Genomic DNA, 26,278 nt, shown 5'->3' with positions numbered 1-26,278 from the left:
GTTGTTTTTATAAATTGTTAATATTCAAGGAAAATTATATTTGTTTATTGGAATTAACAGTATAATTTGTTTGTTCAAACATAGTGTACAATAGCAGTGCATTGACTAGTATTTTTATACCACAATAACTAGTTTTTAAAACTCTTTTATAGCTGAAACTATTTCGATTCTTACAATCTAATATTTACAAAAACAATCTAAAGAATTAACCAATGTATGTATTTATATTTATCAGTCAGTAATAAAAAAATATATATATGTATTACATCAACCAAGAGATAGAAATTCTATCATAGAATACATACAATTCTCCTTAATAGTAAAGTATTAATAAATACTTTTAGAATACATTATTTTTTTAACAAATATTCAAAGTTATGATTGATTATATCATAAAAATTAAAAAATATAATATTTAAATACCCTGTATACATTATTAAATTGTGAACAAATGTTATATTAGACACTTAGTTAAAAAAGTTTTTAATAATTATTACCATTATTATGGAGTTAATTGCTACCTCTGTTTAATATTAAATTTAAAACATCAACAAATATTAAATTAATTAGAAACACCATTTCATTGCTCCTTCCCCACAATGGTTGGTTTTATTTTATTATGTTTGAAGTTGCAATGATTCTTCAGCTACTGATGTAGAATTATCTAAAATTATGATATAAATATAAACAATTTACTTAAAAAAAATTATTTCATAAGAAACTTCGACTTAAAAGGACATTATACCTACATGCAGCAAAAACAATTAAAACTTTTAAGAAATAGTAGTTTTTCAGACATAAATACTATATGCTATTCTTTTTAAAAGTACACTGGGCGAAGAACAAAAACTTGTCGTGTCGGCGCATTGCCTGCCCACTATTGGTTATCGGTGCTGGTATCTGCCCATTGATCATCTCACCATCCGATTAGGTTAATGGTTGATAACGATTGTCAACCAACTATCAATCGAGGGGGTCCGATAACATACAGCAGTCAGTAGCATATGCACAAACCGGTAAACTATTAAACTAAATAGAGCATAGGTATAGTACTAAGATGAAGATAAATTGTTAATAATGAACATTTTACGGCTAACTTTCACATTTCTAGACACCTACGCATCTACCCAATTCATAATACTGAGTTTTGAGTCTCGTGCCTCAAAAAATTACCTTCACACTACCACTGTTTCATCTTATTAATATATACTAAATAATAAGCATGAATTGACTGATTATCAAACTAATTTGTTGTACATGTGGGTATAATATCCTCTTAAATCAGTGGTAACCAAGGGGGGTGTTTTGGGTATTTGGACACCCCTTAAACGGTAACTTTTGTCCATATTTGGAAATTTATTGGGAAATTACTATACACACTATTGGCAAACACTCCCCTTGAAAAAATCTAGATTGCGCTACTATCTTAAAATAACTATGTTCTTCCAAATTGAAATATTAGTTTACCTTTTGATTCTTCTTCATCTTCAGTTTTAGATTTTAAATCATGTGATGGATCCACCACCTCTTCAATTGTGGGACCTGAATTGTCTAAAACAGAAAAATATATTTCATGTCTTAAAAAACATAACAGAACATAATATCATTGTTAGTCTTACTAATTATTAAATCTTTATGTTCAGAATGTTCACTATCATTTGTGTCTGAATCAGTTTTTGACATTTCATCAGTTATTTCTTCAATGGTTTCAGTAGATGCAACATACCCGTTTTGTGTTAATGCATTGTTGTTATAACTAATTGCTAACTGAGGTCTAGGTTTAAGAGATGGATTCCACTGAGAACAATATGCACATCTATATGCTACAATTAAACATTATTCAATATAAAATTAATGATATATTATTTTCTTAAAACAATTTGACTTCAACTATTAACTAATAAGTAGACAAAAATACATTGAAATTTATATTATATAAAGTAAAATTAGAAACAATCAAACAACTAAACACAATTAGTATTAACTGTGATAAAATAGTGAAACCTGTAGTTTAGGTACTGTTATAAGACTATTAAAAATGTCTAGATTTTAGTATTTGTTTTTAATCAAACTCACGTACATATCTAATTAATGAAAATATTGTATTGTTAAAAAAATTCCCAATTTAAATATTAATATATATAACATAAAGGTACACACATACATAATTATAAATATATGTGATTAATATTTTTTATCTGTTATAAAAGAATAAAAGTATACAAAAGATTGTAATCTGTGCTTTAACATATAATCTTGAATTGTGTTGTCGCAATACTATTAAATAGTATGCACATAAGTATATAATTATATTTGATTTTGAATTAAGATTTTTGTCCATAATCAAGGTATTGGAAAGAAATAATACTGTTTGAATTTATAGCAAAACAAGTATGTTATGGACAGATAGAAATTTCAAAGATATTATCATTTTGTCCATTGATAGAGATGTCTCTAAGTGAAGTGTCACTGTAGTTATTATATAATTTGATATTAAAGAACAATAAAATGTTTGTAATAGAATAAATATATATTATTTTGTTCAAACATTTAAGACAACACCTATAAGTAATGATAAATAAATTTTATAAAGTGTAATATTTATACCTAAGAAATCAAATTCTTCTTTACGAGCCATTCCATTATGAGAGCCACATGTTCTACAAATTAAAGCATATCGATTTTGAGGTCCATCACCTAGAACTTTATCAGCTAAACGGTCGAATATTGTACGGTCCCTCGAAAGAACTGGTCTTGGAAGAGCTAACCCTGAATAAAATTTTAATTTTATATTTAAAAAAATATGTATATTATAGTATAATAAAAAAAAAGCTAACTTGGCTTAACTGCTGATGACATTATTGCTGGTGGATGACCCATATTCGATGCCCTATTCATTGGTCTACCAGAAGAAGCATAGGGTGGCCTATTGTTTGTAGACGGAAGTGCTCTTTGGTTAATCTAAATCCAAAACATTATCTAACATAATGAATATGAATAAAACTAAATTTAGATTTACTTACAAAGTTTTGAGAAGTCATGGATTGAAGTTGATGGGGAGCATATTTTTCTAAAATTTCTTTTGCAACTTTAAATGTTTCTTTTTCCATTACCTCATCAAGTATTTTTTTCTTTACAGATTTTAATTCTATTAATTTTTTTTTATATGTTACTATTTTTCGATTATAATACCAAACATCAAATTTATAATAATAAAGAGCTCTGAAACAATAACTGATATTAGAAACAATAGAAACTATCAAATATTTAAATTATTTAAATCTTACATGATTGGATATGCTGCAAAAACAGCCATGATATAGTTATTTTTAAATAGTTCATAAGGAATTATACCAAAATAATAAAGTATATAAATAAATCCATACATGAGAGCTGAATGGAAAACTATTTTATAATAATTTATTGGTGAAGTATTTGAAGTCATATTTTCAATATACATAATTTCCTAAAATAATATTTTAACAGTATAAATATCAAATAACCAGATAGATGATTATTTAAAGTATTAATATGCACAAATTTTAGTAATATTTAACTTACATCTTCTAAGGATTCCAAAACTGCTTTTGTATCTTTTTTTTTCTATAAAACAATATATTCGTATAACATTAAAATATTGCCATAAATCTTAAATACAAATATTAATTTTTGGAATCAATGAATTTATCTGTTATTTTATATAAAATCCAAAAAATTTAAATTTATATTTATAATAAAAAAGTACAATAAAACATAGATCAGTCCTGCAGTTTATGTTCTCAATAATTCATATTTTATCATTTAGTTTTTTTTTTAAGTGCAATAATTTTTAAAAATAATGAATAGCAAATCAATGGTAATTTATAATATTTTTGATTTCTATAATCACTAATCGTCATTCAAATGGTAACAAATCATCACAATAAATCAATCAGTTTACTAGATTGATTGATTTATCAGATTAAACTATGTTACTTACACACACATACACACACACACACACACACACATACACACACATATTACTATTAATTTGATTCAGAAAGAATAATGAATTAATGTGTTGTATAATATTATACTAGTTAAATATTTTTAAGACTTACTTTAAATCTCGCGAGTATATTGCCCATCGTTGGCGTTCTAAATACTAAACCTTATTGACATTGAGTGAGAACTGAGAACGTCCAGGCACTTCAACTGTCATCAGTTTGTAGCTCAGAGTTACTCTATGTTGTAGCTATAAATATATTCATATCGCTATTGCAACCGCCAACTTAATGTTTTAACAATTGATGATAAATCGGACGACCAACAGAAGCAAAGTCCAACTGAGTAACAAACAAGTGAGCAATAAAAATACTAAATAAGTACTGGCTAACTGACTAGTGAGTAGTGAATGGTGAGTACTGAGTAATAATGAGTAATGACGTTTATAGTTGATTTGGAACCAAAAGCAAAATTATAAAACTATATAATGATAAGGGCAACAATGAGATAACGATACGCCATATATACAAATCAAAGATATTCAAGATAATCGGCCGGATGCCGGAGGTTATCTATAATTTGACTGTGGTCTACATGTCTGAAATTTACATAAATATATTTTTACGACTATGAAGCCTGTTGTCTGTTCAATGTTCATTATAAATTATAATATATTCTATTTTGTATTGGCACATTGTTATTCACAGATTTCTATACATAATACTTTTTACATAATAGAAAATAGAAATGGGTATTATTATTATTTAGCCATTGGGTATTATTATCATTAAAATATAAATTAAAATGAACATATGTACATCATGTCATCATGTCATCATACATAAACATTAATTAGGTATTCTAATGCTCATGCATTCATTTTATACCACAAATGTAGATGAACAATAAAAATAATAATTATTCTATATCTGTGCATTTATATAAGCGTTTTTTATCGTACTGAATACATTTGTAGGTTCCATATGGAATATGCAAAAAACGGGTAGCCGTTAGATGATATTTTTTAATATGAATCGATCGTTTCTAATTTCTATACAGACATACAGAATGAACGGCCACTTTTATGCACTTGTCAGTAAAGACAGTAAAGTTGTCACCAGGCACCAGCTAGTAGTTAGTTATATTCTGTGCTAGTATTGAGAACAATGAGAACTGATCAACTGAGAATAGTGAGAAACTGAGAATAATGATAACTGATAAGCAAATGTCCGAACCAAAATAATGATAATCATCCAACGTGGACAAAATACTACCAACTGTTAATTTCGAAGATACCATATAAATAATTGAAAAAAAAAGTCCAAACTACAGCTGATGTTTCATTTATCACCATTCGGCATTCACCATCCATTATTGGTAAATTTGATAAACGGTAGTTACTTGTTGACATAGAAAAAATATTATTATGATTATTGTGTGATAATAATAAATAATAAAAATTAATAATAAAATGATTCGCTATATTCTCGAACTGCGGCTGCCGGACAGCCGGAATGTTAGATTCTGATTGAAGTTCTTACTTTTTATTGAGTTCGTGAAATTTTGTCTAAAAATTCACATCCCTCCCGAATACGAATAATATATTATTTTAAAAGTAGTGTACGCGATGTTGGATATTGGCTTTTACAAATACCGTCTGTTATTGATCACCTATTTAACCTACTTTAAATTTGATATTCCGTCGTTGTACTAGTTTTGTTCATTATCCTATACACATGGAATGATCTCCGCTAACCGCTGATACCTCGTATAGACGAGAAAAGATTGTCGACCATGATCCATTATTATTGGGCTTTGATATTGATTACGCTATGCGTGACGACTTTCGGTTTGTGGTTGACCACTATTGTCGTTTCAGTACTCTTGGCGTTTTTCTTGAGGTAACTGGAGGTACATTTGTCAGCATACAGTATTTTAATTGATTTTCTGTTTAGTGTTATATGGTTTGCTTACAATACTGTCGAAAAAGAAGCTGCTCTGTACGTGGAGTCATTGAAAAGAGACCCAGAATACACAGTCTACAGTCTTTTTGACCCCAAATCTGTAAATTAAAACATAGTAAATTGCTCGTCTTCATTTTTTTAATATAAATTTTGTTTTGTATTTAAGATTTCTGCAAAAGAAATAAATGAAGACGATGTGAACTTGAGTGGTTCTGAATATATTGATCACCAACTGTCTGACATTATGGACTATATTCTAAGAGACTATGTATATCCATGGTAAAAACCAATTTTCTATTTAATTATTATTTAATATACTTACTCAAGTCTTAACATTATAATTGACCAAGGTATGACAAATTAAGCGATGATGAAGATTTTCCTATTCAAATACATAAATCAACTAGTTATTTGATTAGTTGCATGGCCAAACAATTACAACAGATAGATTTTCTACAATTTGTATGTACAAACTTGTCAGAAGAAGTGGCCAAACATATTCGTATTTATAGAAAATCGTTAAAAGCTACATCTACAAAAAATTCTGAAGAAGTTGATTTTGAAACTTTATTTTTCCAACACGAACAAGAAGTTGACCGATTAGGTACATCACATGCAAATGTGTGCTTGGACGAAAATTATGAAAGAAGTAATAAAATTGTATAAATGTCGTATTTAATGTTACTAAATTTATCATATAATTATTACAGAATGGCTTAGGGATATATCAGAAGCACTGATATACCATATTATTCCTGAAAATGATTTTAATTGTCGTACTATACGCATTTTGATACGTGAAATAATATCAAATAAACTATTTTTAACAACTATAAACATGCTTAGTAATCCTGATTATGTTAATCAATTAATTATATGGCTGGTAATGATTGATAAGTAACTTATATTTGTTATTAATATAATTTAATTTTGCATGTTTTTGTTATACTATTAGTGCAGCGACTATCCAGTAACCAATGAGACATTTCTTACAGTATTAAGGTCAACTAAATCAAATCAACAATTAAATGCTGTGCACAGTTTAGTCAAAAAAGAAATTATGAATCTGGTATGCTTTGATAATTGTGTTTTAATTACCTCATTATTAAATATTATAAATGCTTTAGCGTTCAAGAGATTCTGGTGAATCAGATAGTAGAGCAAAACAACAATTGAGCAGTCTTTTATTTTTATCTAATTTAATTAAGTCAATTGTTAATTCTATTCCTCAACAATCAGACAGATCTTTAGGTAAAATATATATATTTATAGTAGTTAATAAAACTTTATTTATATACATCTAGAATAAAACCATACATTTTTTTTTTTAGACTTTTTATTATCATTTGAACATTCCATGTCCTCTCCGAAGAATGATTCATTATCTTTAAAGTGGATTCTAGAAAGTAAAACTGCTTTGCCATACTTCATTGATTATTTGACTACAATAAATTGTGATAGTTTTATATCATTTTATATTAATATTGATGGTGAGTTTTTAGTATATATTGTCATAGCTCATAGGCGTAACTAAAGCTCTAATTCTGGAAGACAAATTTTATAAATAAGACATAGACAAGTAAACGGTTCTCAAAATTTAATATGCTGAAATACGTTAAAATACTGGCGGGTTAATGGATAAAACTGGGTATGCTAAGCATGGGAGCTGATCTTATGATTCAACTGTGATAAATGTCATAGGTTATTTAAATAGGTGGGTGGATTTTGATATCCTAAATTTGAAAACTTGGCTTTGAACTACCACATATCAAGAGAGATTCAAAAATGTGCTTATAATTAGTTTTTAAAAGGGAGTTAATGAATCTTTAGTGAATTGGATTGTATGTAGGTATTATATAATATATAAATTTGTCTTAGGTACTTCAGATGACAGGTGGCACTGGTGGTAAGCCCCTGCCCAATCACCCATAATTGTGCCTATGCATATTGTGTTATGTTATTGAATTGAAGTAAAATGTTAAATTATATTAGGTTGGAAACAATTTGTACATGAACAAATGCAAAATGTTAGTGGAGATCCTAGTCAGTATTCATCATCTGATTTAGCAACAGTGGACCATATCAGAGACGAAGCAAAAAAATTGTATTCCTTATATATTGGTCAAAAAGTAAAATTCAGATGAATTGTAATTTAATAATTTTATCAATAGTAAAATAAATTTATTAATTAGCCTGATATTCAAAACGAACTCGGAGATGATCTTGTAAAATTATTAGCAAAAAAAATTCAAGTTGATCCAGTAGATGAAACATGGTTTGATGAAGTCCAAAATACATTGTACAAGACACTATTAAAGGTTGGTAATTATTTTTTAAATTACTGATTATAAAATAATCCAAATAAAACTAATTAAAATATGTTTAATTAGCCTGAAAAAGGAATTATATCTGGTTTTGGTAAGCATGAATGTTGTTCAAGATTGATAACTGATTTGGAAATGAAATCATTAGGTTCAGAAGATATTTTCGAACCAGAGTTAGCTATGCCTGCTACTGATTTTTTAATACCAATGGATGCTGTACAGCAACTTTTTAAAGGAACTGGTGGCAAGTTGATTTATGTTTTGTTTTATTCTATAACATTATTAATTATATTTTTTTAGATAAAGTAAGCGATTTTCTCTCGGGTAATAAACCCATAAGTCCTAGTCAATCAGAAGATGATAAGTCAATATTGTCAGCAGACATAATTGAAACTGGTTATTATTAAAATAATAATTAATGCATATATTTAAAATTATAATAACCCCCACATTTACTTTTAGGACTTGTTCATGAGGGTGGCAAAACATATGGTGTTTATGCGGTTTCCATTACTAGAATTTTTATGTCTGGGAAAGAAGAGAACTGGCATGTTTATAAACGATATTCTGATTTTTATGACCTCTACCAAAGAGTAAAAGACAAGGTTAAGTTATAAAGAAATTACTATTAGAAATTCATAATAATTTTAGTTATTTTTACAGTATTCAGAACTTGGAAAACTATCATTTCCAGCCAAAAAAACATTTCATAATGCTGATAGAAGAGTTTTAGAAAAACGTATGATGATGCTAAATCAGTTTATACATAATCTATTGAAATCGTCAACTGTAGCTAATTATCCTGGGATACAAACGATGGTTGAACAATTCCTCGAACAAAGACCTGAAGACAAAAAAGCACTATTATCTGGTCATCTTGTAAAAACTGTCGATAATCTCTTGTTTAACCCGTTGAAGGTTGTTGGAAACGTTGTGAAAACTGTACCTGATAATATATTTAATACTGTTGATGGTGTAATGGACAATATAAGCAAAGTACTTGGTCCATCCAAACCTATAAATAGAATGTTGGTTGAGGAAGTAAGTAAAAAAAAATTTAAGCAACGGTACCTTAGTGCTGTACAGTTGTGGTGTCAAGTATTTCACTGTAAATTTAAATTAATGATATATTATTATGCATGAAAAATAATTGGGAACAATGTCAGTCTGTCTCCCTTTATTTCAAAGTACATTATATTATTTTCATTATGTGTTTTAGATTCTGAGTAAAATAATGAATATATATTTTTAAGTATAAATGTGGTTTTTTCTTGTGTGTGGAAATCGTCTTTTATAACATTAATAAAATTCTCTATTTTTAATAGTGGTTAATGGTTGTAAATTGGATTTAGTAGGTACTTTGGAGGTGGAAGAAGGGTGTTACACTAAAATAAATAATCATAATTATAATTTAGTATACTAATTTATATGAAATGTTTTTATTACTTTTATCCATTCATGGTATATTTTCAAAATATTTTAACTTTTTTGAGTTATTAAGATATTTGAGATTTTTTGTTTCCTATAAATATTTCACTAAACCAAAAAGCTAGAAAACGTTATAGAAGGTTTTACATAAGTTGTATACCAATTAAAAAATATAAAACATATCACAATACTATTTTTTGAGTATTTTAAGTTATGTGCAATGTTTTATAATTTAGTTCAAATTTAACACATACATCACAGTGCCTTATTAAATGAGAAGAATAGATATACTTTATTTACTTTCCTACCCTTTTTTGATATTGTTATAAATCTATTTTACTATAAGTTATAATGTTAGGTTAATTTAATTTGTGTAAAAATAAAACTATTGGAAATGAATAACATTTATTGCTCTGCTCAGAATCTTAAAACATATATTTTATGTTTCAATTTGTTTACTTTAAATTTGTCTTTAGGATGATGACAATATGCCAATGCGTGCAGTGTTACTGTTATTAACAGAAGTGTTTGAAGTAAATGAACAACAACAATGGCTTCGAAAACGATTTGTCATGTTGCTACAACATATTATTAGGGCTTCATTTGGTCATGTAGTTAACAGGAGATTCAAAGAGTATGTGGCAACTGTCACTGATCCATATAGGGTGTCATTGTTGATTGCTGCGATCAAGTATTATTTTAACAATTATTAATATATCTGAATAACAATTTTTTAAATGACTAAAATATCTTATGTAGAAATTCATTGTGGCCAGATGGTGTACGTGCTACAGAAGTACAATTTAGAGATGCAGAAGTACAGCTTAGAACACTTGTGGCAGCTAAATGTGCACTTATGTCATCTGTTTCCGGTAAATCATCAGCACCAAAAAATATTGATCAAATGTATTTTACTATTGTATTTTTATATATATTATTATATTTAGATGAGTTGAAGCATTTAATGGGCAGCGATGTCACAAGGCGTGGTATTTATTTAGCCGTCGTAATGCTCCAGCACAAAACCTTAAACAAACGTTTGGCATATGTTTTGATTAGTTCGTGTTTCTTATTAATTTTCCCCAATTTCAGTGGGCTCATTGATAAACTTCACAAAAATCCTCCTATACTGAGCCGAAATTAGTTACAATTAGTATTATATTTGTGTATACTTAAATAAACTATGTATATACTTTTTTTATGTTATTATGTAAATGATTATCATATAGATGAAAATCAGCTTATTCACGTGGGATAAAATGTATGAATACACACAGGATGGCTGTGATCTATTTATTATTTTAAATTTTTAGTTAACTTCAGTCGTAACAACTTTGTGATGGAAAAAAAATATATTGTTGAACAGTTTTTACATAATATATTTCAAATCTAGTACAAATATGTTTTTTTTTATTATTAATGAATATTTGCCTAGACAATAACAATTTTTTTATTTTTAGTATTAACTAATCATTATTAATAAAATAATAATTACACATAACATAGTTACCCAATTATACATCATAATTATTATGCTAAAATACAAAAGCCGTAAGTGGAAGGTTGACAGATAAAAATCTTGTTCTATCCTTGACAAGTTTAAGTGACTTTGTAAAATGATATGTTACAACAAAATGTGTAAATAAAAATATTAATAATATAATACAAAGGCACATCAGTTACACAATTTGTAGTTATAGATTAAGTATAATACATAATTAATTATCACTAAGGAAATAATAAATTAATTAGAAGTTAAATAAAGAAAAAAATTTATTCATGGAGTTAAAATAGATTTTTTAAGCTCATTAGATATAATAATTTCTTGTTTTGTTAAAATCATGATAAAAAAGAACAATGCTATTCAGTCTAAAATTGCCTAAAAAATGATAAGCATTCAGGTAAAAATAAAAAAAAAACCTTAGAATAAAAACAACAAAACAAAAAAAATGTCTTTATAGGGAATATTTTAATGAACATAATTTACAAGTAGTAATTTACCTGTTATATCAATTATTTACAGAAAAAAATTAAAACATAATACCTATATATATTTATATGTATATATCATAGTTATATTTAATAAGAAATGAAATAAACGAGTTATGGGTGAATTGAACACAGTTTGGCAATCCGTTAACATGGAATCATTACTATACAAGGTGACCAGAAGGGCAGTGACAAACAGTCAAATTAATTGGGTGAGGGTTGATGGTCACCAGAAAATGTGTAATGTTTCAATCTGGACTTAATTTCTAAGTCACGCAACGCTTGTTTTGCACGCGCCCGCACTTCTTCACTGCAAGTGCTATTAAACTTTTTTAGTCCTCTACGGTTCATTGTACCCAGTGCAAACATGGGCTGCACATTATCAGAAGGTTCAGGCGTTTCTTCCAGAACAGTTGTCTGCAATGGCTGTAGAGTTGAATCGACTGCAAGAATAAAATATTTTAATTTTTGGTTAAACTAATCCAACAAAGGCAATAATATAAAAATAATAAAATTATGAAACACTAATACAGAATAATATTGTTTATCATGAATCAAAAATGTCCATATACAGTAGAAGCCGCTTATTAGAAACACTTTGGAACTAAGGTGAAATATGTCAATCAATTGTTTCTAATAACTGAAAAATATATATATGTATATGTATATTTAACTAGTATGTATATTATATAATTTAAAAAAGTATGTACAAATGTAAATATTTTACTATATTATTTAAAATATGTATCTATCGAAGTTTGTTTTATTGCGTCGTGTAACTCTAATATTATATTTTCATATGAGTAATGCTGCTCAAAACCTATTTTATCGGCACGGTGCTAAACGGCTCTTCTGAGGATACTTAGAGCTTCTACAATTTCCTTGTTTGATGAGGGTGCCTGGGGTGCCTCGCTGTTTTCTTCTTCATCATCAGTATTAAAGGAAACACAAATCACCTTTACGTATGTGCACTGAAGCTGAACTACAAACGATACATATAGAAAGAGCATTCTTATATGTATAGGTACTGTACTTACGATAAAGTACAGTAAAAATAAACGTAAAAACAGCAAATATAAGATTGGTTATCGCCGGATAACTGGTGTATATGTCAACTGTCCTTCGTCTAATTGTTTCAAATAACCGATGTGATGTTTCAATAATTTTATTTATTTTCAATGTTCTAATATACAGCCGGCCTGTCCCGGAATATTTTGTTTCAATAACGCGATCGTATCAATTATCCGTGTTCCTAATAAGCGGTGTCTACTGTATATATATTATTTTTATATACATCCTTATATATATATAAAATAATAGGCGTTTTTTAGGTTCCAATTTTGTGACGATACTATTTAATTTTTTTCACAGAGTTGTTTCAAATACCCACCCGAGTGTTACCATGTCCCCCAAAGTTTTGATTTTTTTGTCTGAAGGGAAGGAGAGGAGGGATTGTATTCTAATATTTTAATTTTGTGACGATACTATACAACTTTTTTCCACTTTTTTTTCTACAGAGTTGTTCTAAATGCTATCCCGAGTGTCACTATGTCACCCGATTTTTCATTATTTTTTATCTGATAGGAGGGAGAAGGGAGTTTGTATTTAAAGCTAACGATTTTTTAGCATGATATTTAAATAATTAAATATTTTTTTTTTCACAAGGGTGTACCAAATGAGCCTACGAGTAAATCACTCTTATTATTTTTGATTTCATTTTTATTTGTCATTTCAGTTATAAATACCATAAATAAAATTAAATTATAAAAAATATTATTTATTATTACATGGCTAAGCTTTAAAAAGTTGAATTATTATTAAAAAAAAACATTGATTATTTAACACACGAGCGAAGCTGGGTTATTCGAATTATATAAATGTGAAAATGGAAATCTGTCACGCATGTTTTTTGAAATTACTCAACGGTTGTCTTGATTTTTTTTTTATGAAAGTACATTGTGGAGCAGGTTTTAAGCCTATTTGTAACTCTATAATTTAATAAAAAATTGAGTTATTAATTTTTAAATAATTGGCAAATATGCAAATAAGATTTTTTTAACCATGTTATAGTGTGTTACCAATTATTAGTTATTATTATAAATGAGTATTTTAGTGAATTTTTGATGTAGGTTAGGTTAAACAGTACAAAACTTTTTAAACTTTTTCGTTGTTTAGGATTCACACTATTGAAAATTTATGAGTTGTTTGTTTATGGTTCTGAATTTGGGTCATTCAACATCATCAATAAAAACAAAAAAATTAATTTCAAAAAAAGAAACGTAGGGCTCCCGACTAACGTAGGCGGGACTATTTAAAGTTTGAGTCGGAAATATCATCTATACACCAAATATATTATTTATTGAAACGCGTTATGCTAAATATTAGAATTGAGCATTTAAGCAACCAAATTTAACATCACGGATGCATTTTGTACGGGCAACGAAGTGCACGGGGATAGCTTGTATAATATGTGTCATTCTTCATGCAAATAAAAATAATCAAAAACAATGTGCGTGTATGTAGTGAAATTGCCTATACAACGCGCCTGCTAATAAAATGTTAAGAATTTTCAGATTATAACTTACGTTGAACAGCAGTCTCCACATGATTTGATTTCTGTGGGCTATTGTGTGCTCGACTAATGTGCTTATTTCTAGTACTCGTAGTTTCAAACCTAAGATCATAGTCAAATCAAATAAAACTGCAATAAATGTTTTAAACTTTTCTAGTGCTTACCCAATGTCACAAATTGGACATTTGTAAATGTTGGACGAACAATCGGCACGAACCAAGGGTGTCAGCCGTTTGGCAGCTACCGACAATGCAGCCAAACGTGCATTCAGTTGAAGAGCATGAGCTGTATTTGATCTTTTAGATTGAGCTCTGGCACTAGATCCATTGTTATTACGTCCAATTACTTTGCGTAAGTCTTTAGCAAGAGCAGAATTAGCAACACTACTTGATACAGTTGTGCCCTTTTCATTGTTGCGTAGAGCACACAGTTTTCCCAACAAAGTTATTGCACCACCACTCCAGGTTTTCCCAGCACAACTAAAATTAATTATTTAAAATTAAATGTTTACCATATAATTTCAAAAATGTTTATAATTACGGTTTTTGTGTAGAAGAAATGAGATTTTTCAAGGCCTGGTCCAATATTTCACCCAACTTGTTAACCATTTTATTTTTCAACTCTTTTCCATTTTCACTAATTTAAACAGTTTTTATTATTAAAAGTTTTTTTCTCATAAGCTTGTAACAAATATACATACCTATTTGGAGCATCATCAAATTCATGGTCTTTTGCCATGTGCTCGTCGAGTTCTTCTGCTCCTCCTTCTATTATGAGCTTGCAAACCCAACAAACGAGTAGGTAATCAGATTTTATAACATTTACTAAAAAAATAAAAATATATGTAAAAAATATTTTTCAGGGCTTATATGTTATTAATTTTTAAAATACTAAATTCTTAATTTTTCCAATAATTATAATAATTTAACATATACATAAAAATGCATTAAATAAAAAAATGACTAATAATAATTGGAAACATTAAGAATAAATGTTTTATATTAACTTACAATTTTTTTCTCATCCAAATCAAGACATGATTAAAAACAATTTAATATTTTGTAAAAACAAGTATATAAAAATGTACTAAAATGTTTTTAAGTTCATTACTATTATATTATAATTTATAACTAATAATTATAATAGCTGAGATTAATATCAGTCGTTTACAATAGATAACATAGTATAGAATTTCTTTCTTGCATAAAACTTAATCACTTTATTATATTGACTAATTATAAAATAAAATTTATTTTTATTTTATATGAGAATATACATTTAACATTTTAATTGTTATTTGTTCTAGTAGATTCTAAATAAGTTCTATATTATGTTGGGTTCAAACTAATTGCATTTTACATTGATCCAACCACTATTTATTTTAAAATATCTGTCACTTACCCAATTCTGGATCTTCAATACTATGAACATCAAGTGAATGAATACGAAATGCTGCAACACCTTTATAACATTGATCACAAACTTTGCATTTGAAATTTAATTCACTATTGATTTGAGTATCAGTTTGTTCCTAATAATAGTAAATATTTGTTTTAGTTACTTTATTGAACTTATATACAATACATGAAAATAATTAATTTACTTGATTGCTATTGGGGTCCTCTCCACAGTCCATGTCTAATAGATCCAAGCAGTTTTCACTAGTTACATTTTGGCCTTCTTCAGATGAGTTTGAACCAAAATTTTGTAATATAGCCATTTCTTCATCAGTGGCCCCCATTGCACGTTGTAATTCTGTCCACGAATAATCATTTACTTCTGTATTTGCAACATTACAGTCAGGACCTTCCAATATCTATATAAATGATAAAATTAGTATATATATAATACTTATACTTTAAACAAAATTAACTAGCCTGATTAACTGAGCTCAATATTGATCCCAAACTAATAGCCGAAGGTAAGTCAAAAAAAGCATCAGATTGTGAATGCCAACGTGGTTCTGCCACTTCTTCTGGTTCTTTTAACTCGGATGTATCAGCACTAATTGGAGCTGTGGCTTTATTTTCTTCTTTAACAGCCACTACTGTGGACTCATTTTCAACAGATTTTTTCAATTCTTGAGATGTATTTTGTACAGAATTATCAGTTTTTATAGTTTTTGGTTGTACAACTTTATCAATTACGTCCGAAACTAATAAATTTGAATCCGAATACTCTAACTTTGGTAATGATGAAGGTGTATCATCAACTTTAGTTGAAGTAGGCTGTTGTTTTTTATTATCAGTCTTTAAATTACGCTTTCGTTTTCTTGACCCAAAAAAAACTCCTGGTTTTCTTCTGTTCCTAGCTTTTGGTTTAAAAGGATTAACTTTAACTGTTTTTTGTTTTGGAGGAACCTCAGATGAAGAGACTTCTTGACTAGACTCTAAGTCAACAAAACTATTAGACGATTCATTATTTGCTAAAGAATCATCTTTACTTGAAAGTAGTATCTTATTAGACATAGATTCCTCAATAAAATTTTTCTTTCTATTACGGGTTTGTATTTTAGAAACAAAATTTTCATCAATCGTCTTTTTTTTGAGGACTTTAGGTGTTTTCTTTGTTGTAACCTGTTTTTTGGGTTTAATGACTGGAATGGATTCCACTATATTCTTTGTGTTATTTTCTACATTTTCAATTTTTAATTTTTTTGATGGAACTGGGATTACCTTTTCAGGTACAGATGGAATTTCTCTCTTCCTACGTAACCTATTTTGCTTTATCAATCCAACCTCTATTTCATTCATCAATTTTTTGCCTTTATTTTTTACTACCACAGGAATAGGAATAGATTCTTCTGTATTGTCATTATCATCATCAACTTTTGAATCAAGAATTTCATTATGGTCATGCTTGGCAATTTTCTCAGCTAATTGTTTAAAGTCATAAATTGGTCTTTTGCGTTTTTTTGGTAAAATAACAGGGATGGGAGCTGGAGAAGCCATTAAAGTTTCTTTCATGGCAGCAATTATTTCTTCAGTTTCGGTCTTATTGCCAGGAAGACTATGTTCAGTTGATTTCAGTGGAGCACGCATGATGTTAAGACTACGTAAGAAATCTGGTGCTTCGGAAATAAGCATAGCAGTTTCAGTTATAACTGGCAAAGGCTTTTTAACTTTCTTACTAAATAATGTAGTTGAACTTGAAACAGTTGGATTACGGCTGCTTATATCAATAGGAACCTAAAAAATGTAAAAATTCAAAATAATGAATCAATTTTTAACTATCAAAATATATGTGTCTAAATATACCTTTGAGCATACAGACTTCTTTGTGTTTCATAGCAGCGTGTAAATTTTTAAGCATATATTATAAATCATTGTTACAAACCATTACCAAAAATGTAATAACAAATAGATAAAGAAAAACCGACAAAAATCTTTGTGTCATAATGATAGCATAGTTTAAAATTTTTTTTTTTTAATTGATAATATTTTACTTACGCTATTTATTGTTGCTTGGTTATTCCCATTAGGAGCCTCAAATACTAAACGTCGTGTAACTCTTTTAGGAGGTAAATCTGCGATCATGCGACTAACACTTTCAGCTGTAAAAAAAAATTAGATTAAATAATTACACGATAAAAGAATATTGAATACTTACCATCACCAGGTTTAGTTTTTACAACTGGTAAAGGTGGAGTAGGTGGAGTTCGTTTAAGACCATGTCTAGCCCTACCATTCTTACGTCTTCGGAAATTAAAAGGCCGCCAATTTTTTCTAGTATAAAAAATAAAATTAATTGTTTTTAAATATGTAAAGTAAAAAAAACCTCACCTAGACTTTTTGTTATTAGGTGACTTTGTTGTATGAATCATTGTCTTGAGCCATTCAGTATCACCACCACAATCTAACAAATGCCTATGAAGTTGAGCAATATCGTTTTCCATTTTTCCACACTTTGTACACTGTGGTAAACTAGTTTGTTGTTCTTCGCATTCAGATAACAACCCTATTCTGCTCAAATTTCTTTCTGGCCGCTTCAAATTTAACAATTATAGTTAATGACTATATTTTATAAAGTAAAGTAATAAAATTACCCATTTCTGAGACGGAAGTTGATCTAATGGTATGTCATAATGATGGCAAAGTACATTAGGATGTACATTCCATTTATGGTAGAAAATATCCCATATATTGGAACATGTAGCTGGACATGCTGAACAAATATAACTACGTGGATATAACCATTCCCCACTGAATCCTTCAAGTTTTTTCCTTTCATCGTCTACATAAAAAAAAAAAAAAAAAATGATTTATTTAAAATAACATTTACAAAACTATTTTTAATTACCATGGGAACTTGGAAAACCATACGAAGAAGCTGCATCAACCTCTAATGAACTCATATCATCCTCTATTGGTGATGAACTAGGATACAAAGAAGGCACCATACGTCTGATTCTGCTTTGAATCTCAAGATTCATATAAGAAACATCAAACGGTACTCCTTGTTTTGTGACTAGCTCATTTTTATTATTCAAAAAAACATATTGAGTTCCTTTAGCTGATAAATCTTGAATCTCATCTTTCAATTCTTTTTCTTGAGTTTTCACAAGTTTTTTGGACAAAATTATTTTATTAGAAGGCTGTAATAACTTTTTAGATTTTTTATACTCCAACTTTTTACCATGACCTAAACTCATGTGTCGTGCTAAGTTTGGTTGTTGAGTAAATCCTTTTTTACAGTCTGGGCAGTAAAATGGATAATTTTTGGTGGATTCTTCTTTCTTTTTAACCTCTTCTCTAATTGGTTCTTCATTTTTTGTTGATTCCTCTTTATTCGGTTCTTCGTTTTTCTTAAGTTCCTCTTTTTTTGGTTCTTCATTTTTTTTTAATTCTTCTTTTTTTGGTTCTTTGTCTGATAATTCATTTTTAATATTAATATTTATAGGTTCATCTATTTTCGTTTCTAGTATTTCGTTTTTTGTAGGTTCTTCTTTCAAATGCTCTTTTTTCATATTATCAGATTCTAATTTTATACATAAGTTATTCAAACAAATGGTTTTATGGTTTTTAGCCAACTCTCTAGAAATAAATCGTTCTTTACATTCTGCACAGCCATAATACATATCTTCATGAGTAGTACACATATGTTTATGTAATGTGTACAAATCAAAAAAGTTGAGTTGACAGTATGTACATATATGACATCTTCTTTTAGGTGGGTGCATCTTGGACAAATGGCTTTTTCGATCTTCTTCATTTTCTATTTTTTTATCACAATATAAACATAGTTCACAAACTTTGGTAACAATATCAGGTAGTTTTTTCAAAGCATTAGATTGTAAAGCTGGAGGATGATTCATCACATGATGCCGTAAATCAATAGCTGTACTAAATGATATATAACATTTATGACAATGGTAGTAACCTACATGACCTTTTGTATTCTTCCACTTTTCTATCATTTTTTCAAGTCTTTCACCTTTAAAACCAGCTATTTGCAAGTCACGAGATGTCAAAAAATGATAGTTAATATGTGCCTTTAAATAGTGTTTCTTTAGAGCACCTCTTCTTTGATATATACCTGAACATACATTACATGAGTATAGTTTTTGTCCATTATTTGTTATACTTATTTGTGATTGATCAATTGAAAAAACATAACTTTTTAGTTCTGTTTTCCCATTAAAACATGTATTTTGAGCTTTTGGTTTTGGAGTTAATTTCATTTCGAGAACAACAGATGGTTCTGGTATTTTCCTATTATTGAACACATTGGTTTTTGGCAGAACTATGAGACTGGTAGCAGGGGAGTTAGTTTTAAAATTATTTGTTGGAATGCATGAAACAGAAGCATTTTGAGATGATGAAACTGGTATAAGACTCAGTGTTGTTTCATTTCCGATTTCTTCCATTTCAATGTCTGTTCCAAGACGTTTAAGTCTTTGGAAAACATCCAACGGTCTATCATGTATTGGATGAACAACAGGGTAACGTTGGATTGTCACTTCAGAAGTGAGCGGAAACAACGCTGGAGGCGCACGTAAGTTTTTCTTTTCTGAATTTGACGATGGCGCTGGATTCAATAAATTTTGTAATATAGATAAACGGCTTTCTTCAGAAGCCATGTCTGGAAAAGTATTATCAGTTGAACATTGTTTAGCTAAATGGAGTTTGTTCACTACGGCATTCAGTCGGCCACCACCCATTTTTTTACTAACGGCAGGAGGCATATTGTTATGTATTACAGAACCTGAAACATTAACAAATTATATAATAAAATATTTTGGTTTATGATGAGAAATTTCTTTTTTCTAAACATATTATTATATTATTAATTGAAAATATAAAAATTAAATAGCACAATAATTATAATTTATATAAATATATAATGGTACTTCAAGAATTTAATGAATGTTAAATAAGAAATTAATATTTGTTGTGCTAAATAAAAATTGAGTATTAATTTAAAATATTTAAACAGAAGCACCAAATTAATAAATATAATATTGTATTAATATTTATTATTAAATTAAAAATTCCACTTAATATTATTTTATTTTTACTCTGCCTACTTATAATAGAATCCCTTAAACATGATAATGTTCAGAACAAGATTAACAATTTTTTTTTATTATATTCATATAATTGTTAATAATTTAAACAATTTATCTTTAAATAAACAATACAATTTCAATGTTTTTATTAAATTATAAAAATTATTTATAGACTAACAACATTTTGTAAATTGTAATATACATGAATTGAAAATTAATTAATACCTAATCAATATTCAATACTGTGAAAAAGATTAGACTCAAATTAAAATCTAGTTAAGATTAATATTATTATGTATCAAATTATAAGATGTTAATAATGCTGGAATAAAGAAAATTTTTTTTGTAAAAATCTGAAGTTCCACAGACTTATAACTTATAATTTATAATTGCATTTTTTGAGTAATTATATAAAAAATAAAAATGGTGTGAAGACACAAAGAAACACGTTGGCTATTAATTTATTATAACAATACTTTTATCATCATTTGCTAATTTTATTGGAAAATAAAGTTCAACACTGTATTACTATTTAAAATAATTTTTCACTAATTGTTTATCAAAAAGTTTAAATTTAAAAAACAAAAATAGTAGATATTGAATCTATAAATACAATAGTTTTGTCCATATTTTATTTAACAAGAAAATTGTGTTTTATTTGATTTTATAATGTGACCACTGACCACATGCTGCTGTGGATAATATCACGCGTGTTGTATTCACCCATTAGTAACTAATCGTTGATCGGCCTTGAACAGTTAAACAGCAACTTTTACACAACCCCAGTAAATACCAAGTAAAAATTAATAAACTTATAATTTTTTTGTTATAAATATTTTATATAAGTATATATATATATATAATTTTATTATAAAAATATTAAGTAATATAATTTTTAGTAATTACCAAAATAAAATAATAAACAATTTTAAGAGCGTATTATTGCTTTTTACTTATTATTATAATTGTCACTTACACAAATTTATATCATCGAAAGATTGTTAACATTAAAATAAGTAACAAGTTTAATTCAAATATGTGTACTAACCACCGTGAGGGAATGACATGTTCCGATGATGGTGCAAACTGCTTCCCAACATATTATATCCTTATTGAGTCGTTCAAAATCTACGTAAACCTAGAACATAAAATATACAATATATGTAAGTAAATAGTTAATGACTATACATAAAATAAGATGAAAACAAAAATATTAAAAATTATATAAATAATAAATAAAATAAATATTTTAATTATAGGTAATAAATAAGATAGATCATCAAAAACACGCAAAGTTCCCGCATAGTTAGGTATTTTGAGTTTTTGTTCTTATTCGTTATAAGATGAAATTCGTTGGGTTCAAAATATCAAATTTACACAAAACTAGAAGCTCGGACAGAAGGTTCATAAATCATAAACATAAGTAGATATTTTATAAGGGCCAACCGATGAACCGAGATATTAATACGTTATGCGTTTAAAAAATTAACTCCCCCATTCGATTTTTTTTCACTGACTCCGAATCAAAATATAATGGTAATATAAATTATACCAAAAATATAATCCAATCTTATAATATTTATTTTAATATCGACTACATTGTCTGGTGCATTTACAGGCGTATATATATACGGTATGCAGTCATGATCATGAATCACGTGTTTCTACGCGTGACCTAGATTTTTACAAGTTGGAAACACAGTATTATTGTATTGGTTCTTGGGAATTGGAACTGTTCATCCCATGACGTATTATATTACTCAACCCTTTGATATCCGAAGTATAAAAACGTACATTAAAATTTCCGGATATTGTACGATTACGTTAAAACGTATTTACCTTGTCATAAAATTAAAATAGTTGCAATTATAAATTATTAAACTATTTTTGTAAAAAGCATTCAATTAAGTAAAATTTAAAGAAACTTTTTAATATTTTGCTATTTACATGGATTTGTTTTTATCGCATTAAAATTAAATATTATAAAACGCTTTAAAATAATAGGTTTATGTGTCAAAAAAAGAAGATAAATAATATAGATAATTAATAATTCATTAAAAAAAGTTGGAAAAAGTTTTCTTTTATAAATATTCATAATAGATCTAATAATAAATTAATACATTGAGATGTTTATTAAGTTTGGAATTTTTGAGGGAATTTTGTTATGTCAGTTTAAACTTTTAAAGCAAGATAACAAGTATTAACATGGGCACGTGCGTAAGACTTGAATTTGCTACTGATATGATAACATTATTTTTGAAATAAAAAATAAATTAAATAATTAATTTGTCATTTTATAAATAATGATGATAGGTAACTAAATGACAATTTGCAAGAAAAAAATGTTATTTGTATAAAGTTTAGTAGCTTACATAATTAATAAATAAAATTATATTAAATCTAGCTTTACGATTAACGAATGAAGGCATATTGTAAAAATATTTTTTTTCTATATAGAAAAATTCTTTTTACAAGTTGTAAGTTGTTTTTAAATCACAATTTCCTGTCGGCCAATTATTATGTTTATTAATGAGTTTCAAAACAATCAGCTTTCGAGTTAGATATAAATCAACAAAAGCAAAAAAAACTAACTCTACAGTTTACTTGCTAAAAGTAATAAAAAATAAATGTGACAATAAAACTAACCAATACAAAATTATAAATAAATAATAATTATTCAGCTGTTTTCATATAAAAAAATTGTTTTTTTTTTATAAAAGTGAGGTATATCTACTTTATAAGAACTTACTTTCTTACTTGTAAGAAAATAAAACAAAAATTATTTAAATTATTTTTTTTTTAATATAATTATATTATATTTACGAAATATGAAAAAACTTATGTGAATTATTAACTATTTAAAATAATTTAAATAAATTGATAATAGATTTGTTTATCATATTAAAATAGCAAGGATTAAGGGTTTTATAAATGTTTGTAATAAAACATAATAATATAATATAACCAATGATTCGATATTTTGTTCTAAACATAAGAGACTTTTTTCCTAGCAGTTATAACACAAATAGTGTACATGTCCGGCTGTCTACGATCATGAAGGTCATTGTTACGTAATCATACTAGTTTACTGTATATTCTATATTAATAGGTACATTTTATTTTATAAAATAGGTATATCGAGTCATATCAAAAATAATAATATAGATACTTTTTTATTAATTAAGGACATTTTTCTGAACTATACAAGTTTAATAAAATACATGTATTTATTTCATGGTCATTTTCTACGAAATATAAATAAATGTCTATAAACAATAATTATATTAATTAATTATGAACCCTATTTTTTTAAAACCTTTAGAATTTTAATATTTTGATAAATTATTTTGGGGACAAAATAGATCCCCTGAAAAAAAATCAAACAACGGGATGGACATGTGTATTTAAAAAATAAAATATACAATCCTAGCTCCTATTTTCTTTTTCTAAATTTGGCCTTTTATTTCTTATATTTAGGAATTAATAAAATAAAAAATGATAATAATTACTACACGACCATAAGGTATCAAAGTTATGAACAATTAGCTTAACGTGTATTAAATCATTCATATATATATATATATATATATAAATCATGTAAACATGCAATCATATTTTAAAATGCCTAACAAATATAATATATCTAAATAGGTACAAAAACAAAAATTGTTTACGTATACACATCTTATTAACATCAATATTAATATACATTTACAAGACATAACATATAACATATAAAGTATAAAACCTTAAACAATTTTTATTATGCTTAAGGAAGTAGATACTAAAATAATAAATATAATTGATTATTCTCTAACTAGATGTATCATATCATTTTATTTTTTAACATTATAAATACGTAATAATAAAAAACAAATATAGGTACATATGATTGAAAATGTAAAAAAATAACTAGGTTTCATTAAGAAAGTTTTTTAATTATTAAATCATTTGAAGTGATTATGATTAAAATGTGAAATGTTTTTGAAAAAAAAAAATTTATTTAAGATGTTGGTAGGAGTTACATCCACATCAGGAATTTTCAAAAGATAATCTTTATTTTTTGTTTGAAACAAAAAAAATATTTGCTAAAAATTTTGGAAAACTATACGTATTTAGGTCTGACCGACGGGGTATTTACGTATCAATTTAAATAGATAAAAAAGAAAATATCTAAAAAATTTCTTACCTTTTAATATTGAAGAAAATTGTTCAAGAAAACTTCTAAAAGATATTATTACAGTACACACTATGATATTTTAGGTATATAAAAATAAAATCTTGGCGTTCCAACATTTAATAATATTTTATAATGAATACATTTTTGTATAAAACAATAATAATGTGCATATTAAGAGGGACTCGAGAAAAATTTTAATTTATATAAATTATAAAAACTTTTAAGATCAATAATATCAATTAATACGTCACAATAAAAATATAATTAGATTATACCCTTCTCTCACACATAGGATATTTGATCGGTATACGCCTATAATTATGAATATTATAGGATAGGATACATAAACACCGTTTAAAAAAAACAATAATATTATTTTCGACAATAATCAGAATAAGTAACAACCAATATAATAAATACAAAATACAATTTCCATAACAATGAAAAATATTAACATAGCTATACGCAGAAGCGCAACTAGTATTTTTCAAGAGCGCAAGAAGCAGGAGGGTCTTTTTGACGTTCTGAATGTTACGTAACGTTAGCCATAATCGAGTTATAATTTTTGGTATACAAGTGTTTACACAAAATCGTCTAAATTGATAATTTATGTATATCATATTTTAGGTTAAATAAATTACTAATTATATTTGAAACGAACCAAGATGTTGAGGAAGGGTAGGGAAGTCCGAATCGAGAATTAAAGTTATAATTGGAAAAATCAAAATAAACTATTACTATATATATTTACCACATTTAAAAATTTAAATAAGGTAGGTTTTAAATAATAAATAGGTATCATACATTAATAAAAAAATTAAAGTATTGTATGTATTAATAAATTATATTAAGAATTAAATTTATTTATTTTCAATAAATTGTGTATTAGCCAGCAGATACCTCTACCTATACTAACATATCAACTAAATTCATTTCTATGCTCTAAAAATTAATCTAATATGTAATAAAAATAAACAATATAATTTGTGTCTATTATATTATATAAAACTCCTTATAAAAAAATAAAAAAAATATTTGAGTCAATCATGATAATTATTATTTCTATTTCTATACCTAATAAATACCTACCATAGATAAATATAATAAAAGTAATATTAAATATTAATGGTAATACTAATAAAACTAATCTAAATTAATTGAAAAATGTATTTTAAATAATATTATATTTCCTGTATCTGATATTATTACTTATACTAAGTACCTAAAAATTATTGCTATTATAGGTATTAGACAAGTATTTATTTATTAAATTTATTTTACCAATATTTGAAACAATATTTTCTTAAATTTTAATTTTATTATACC

At 26.9% G+C, this 26,278-nt stretch overlaps 3 protein-coding genes across 7 annotated transcripts in view; 1 reads left to right on the top strand and 2 right to left on the bottom strand.

The window, feature by feature from the left end:
• Positions 1 to 23: 23 nt before the first annotated feature.
• LOC113560951 (endoplasmic reticulum junction formation protein lunapark) lies at positions 24 to 5,158 on the bottom strand. Of its 2 annotated transcripts, XM_026967089.1 has the most exons (10): positions 5,053 to 5,158; positions 4,104 to 4,328; positions 3,562 to 3,603; positions 3,288 to 3,466; positions 3,024 to 3,222; positions 2,838 to 2,961; positions 2,608 to 2,769; positions 1,620 to 1,823; positions 1,468 to 1,551; positions 24 to 664 (listed from the first exon to the last, which is right to left on the bottom strand). In XM_026967089.1, the coding sequence occupies exons 2-10, from the start codon at positions 4,128 to 4,130 to the stop codon at positions 618 to 620; spliced, it is 1,068 nt and encodes a 355-aa protein (XP_026822890.1). In that variant the 5' UTR covers positions 4,131 to 4,328; positions 5,053 to 5,158; the 3' UTR covers positions 24 to 617. The 2 variants fall into 2 exon arrangements, with proteins under 2 accessions (XP_026822890.1, XP_026822889.1); XM_026967088.1 differs by lacking the exon at positions 5,053 to 5,158 and having other exon boundaries at positions 4,104 to 4,608.
• Positions 5,159 to 5,430: 272 nt separating this feature from the next.
• On the top strand, positions 5,431 to 11,104 carry LOC113549229 (sorting nexin-13). The gene is made up of 17 exons (XM_026950433.2): positions 5,431 to 5,888; positions 5,943 to 6,051; positions 6,118 to 6,230; positions 6,302 to 6,600; positions 6,662 to 6,834; positions 6,907 to 7,020; positions 7,079 to 7,202; positions 7,283 to 7,441; positions 7,944 to 8,080; positions 8,144 to 8,269; positions 8,342 to 8,519; positions 8,576 to 8,671; positions 8,738 to 8,880; positions 8,939 to 9,316; positions 10,180 to 10,394; positions 10,463 to 10,575; positions 10,651 to 11,104. Exons 1-17 carry the CDS (start codon positions 5,782 to 5,784, stop codon positions 10,845 to 10,847), a joined length of 2,781 nt encoding a protein of 926 aa, XP_026806234.1. The 5' UTR covers positions 5,431 to 5,781; the 3' UTR covers positions 10,848 to 11,104.
• Positions 11,105 to 11,396: 292 nt separating this feature from the next.
• Positions 11,397 to 26,278, bottom strand: part of LOC113549228 — a 31,442-nt gene continuing 16,560 nt past the window's right edge. For 2 of the 4 annotated variants that reach the window (XM_026950430.1, XM_026950429.1), the window contains exons 2-16: positions 21,821 to 21,910; positions 18,564 to 20,468; positions 18,310 to 18,497; positions 18,047 to 18,249; positions 17,874 to 17,989; positions 17,714 to 17,817; positions 17,522 to 17,539; positions 16,142 to 17,452; positions 15,868 to 16,080; positions 15,666 to 15,795; positions 14,965 to 15,088; positions 14,805 to 14,900; positions 14,429 to 14,743; positions 14,278 to 14,366; positions 11,397 to 12,135 (exon numbers count right to left, since the gene is read on the bottom strand). In XM_026950430.1, coding sequence (XP_026806231.1) covers positions 11,897 to 12,135; positions 14,278 to 14,366; positions 14,429 to 14,743; positions 14,805 to 14,900; positions 14,965 to 15,088; positions 15,666 to 15,795; positions 15,868 to 16,080; positions 16,142 to 17,452; positions 17,522 to 17,539; positions 17,714 to 17,817; positions 17,874 to 17,989; positions 18,047 to 18,249; positions 18,310 to 18,497; positions 18,564 to 20,468; positions 21,821 to 21,872 — 5,103 coding nt within the window. In that variant the 5' untranslated portion in view covers positions 21,873 to 21,910 and the 3' untranslated portion in view covers positions 11,397 to 11,896. Of the gene's footprint in view, positions 12,136 to 14,277; positions 14,367 to 14,428; positions 14,744 to 14,804; positions 14,901 to 14,964; positions 15,089 to 15,665; positions 15,796 to 15,867; positions 16,081 to 16,141; positions 17,453 to 17,521; positions 17,540 to 17,713; positions 17,818 to 17,873; positions 17,990 to 18,046; positions 18,250 to 18,309; positions 18,498 to 18,563; positions 20,469 to 21,820; positions 21,911 to 26,278 lie in introns of those variants that run through there. The other 2 variants (XM_026950431.1, XR_003404915.1) reach the window with 2 other exon arrangements.

This window comes from Rhopalosiphum maidis, chromosome 1 (assembly GCF_003676215.2).
Source record: "Rhopalosiphum maidis isolate BTI-1 chromosome 1, ASM367621v3, whole genome shotgun sequence".
Taxonomy (NCBI): domain Eukaryota; kingdom Metazoa; phylum Arthropoda; class Insecta; order Hemiptera; family Aphididae; genus Rhopalosiphum; species Rhopalosiphum maidis.
The sequence above is the reverse complement of the archived record's forward strand: the minus strand, read 5'-3'. Positions and strand labels throughout refer to the sequence as shown.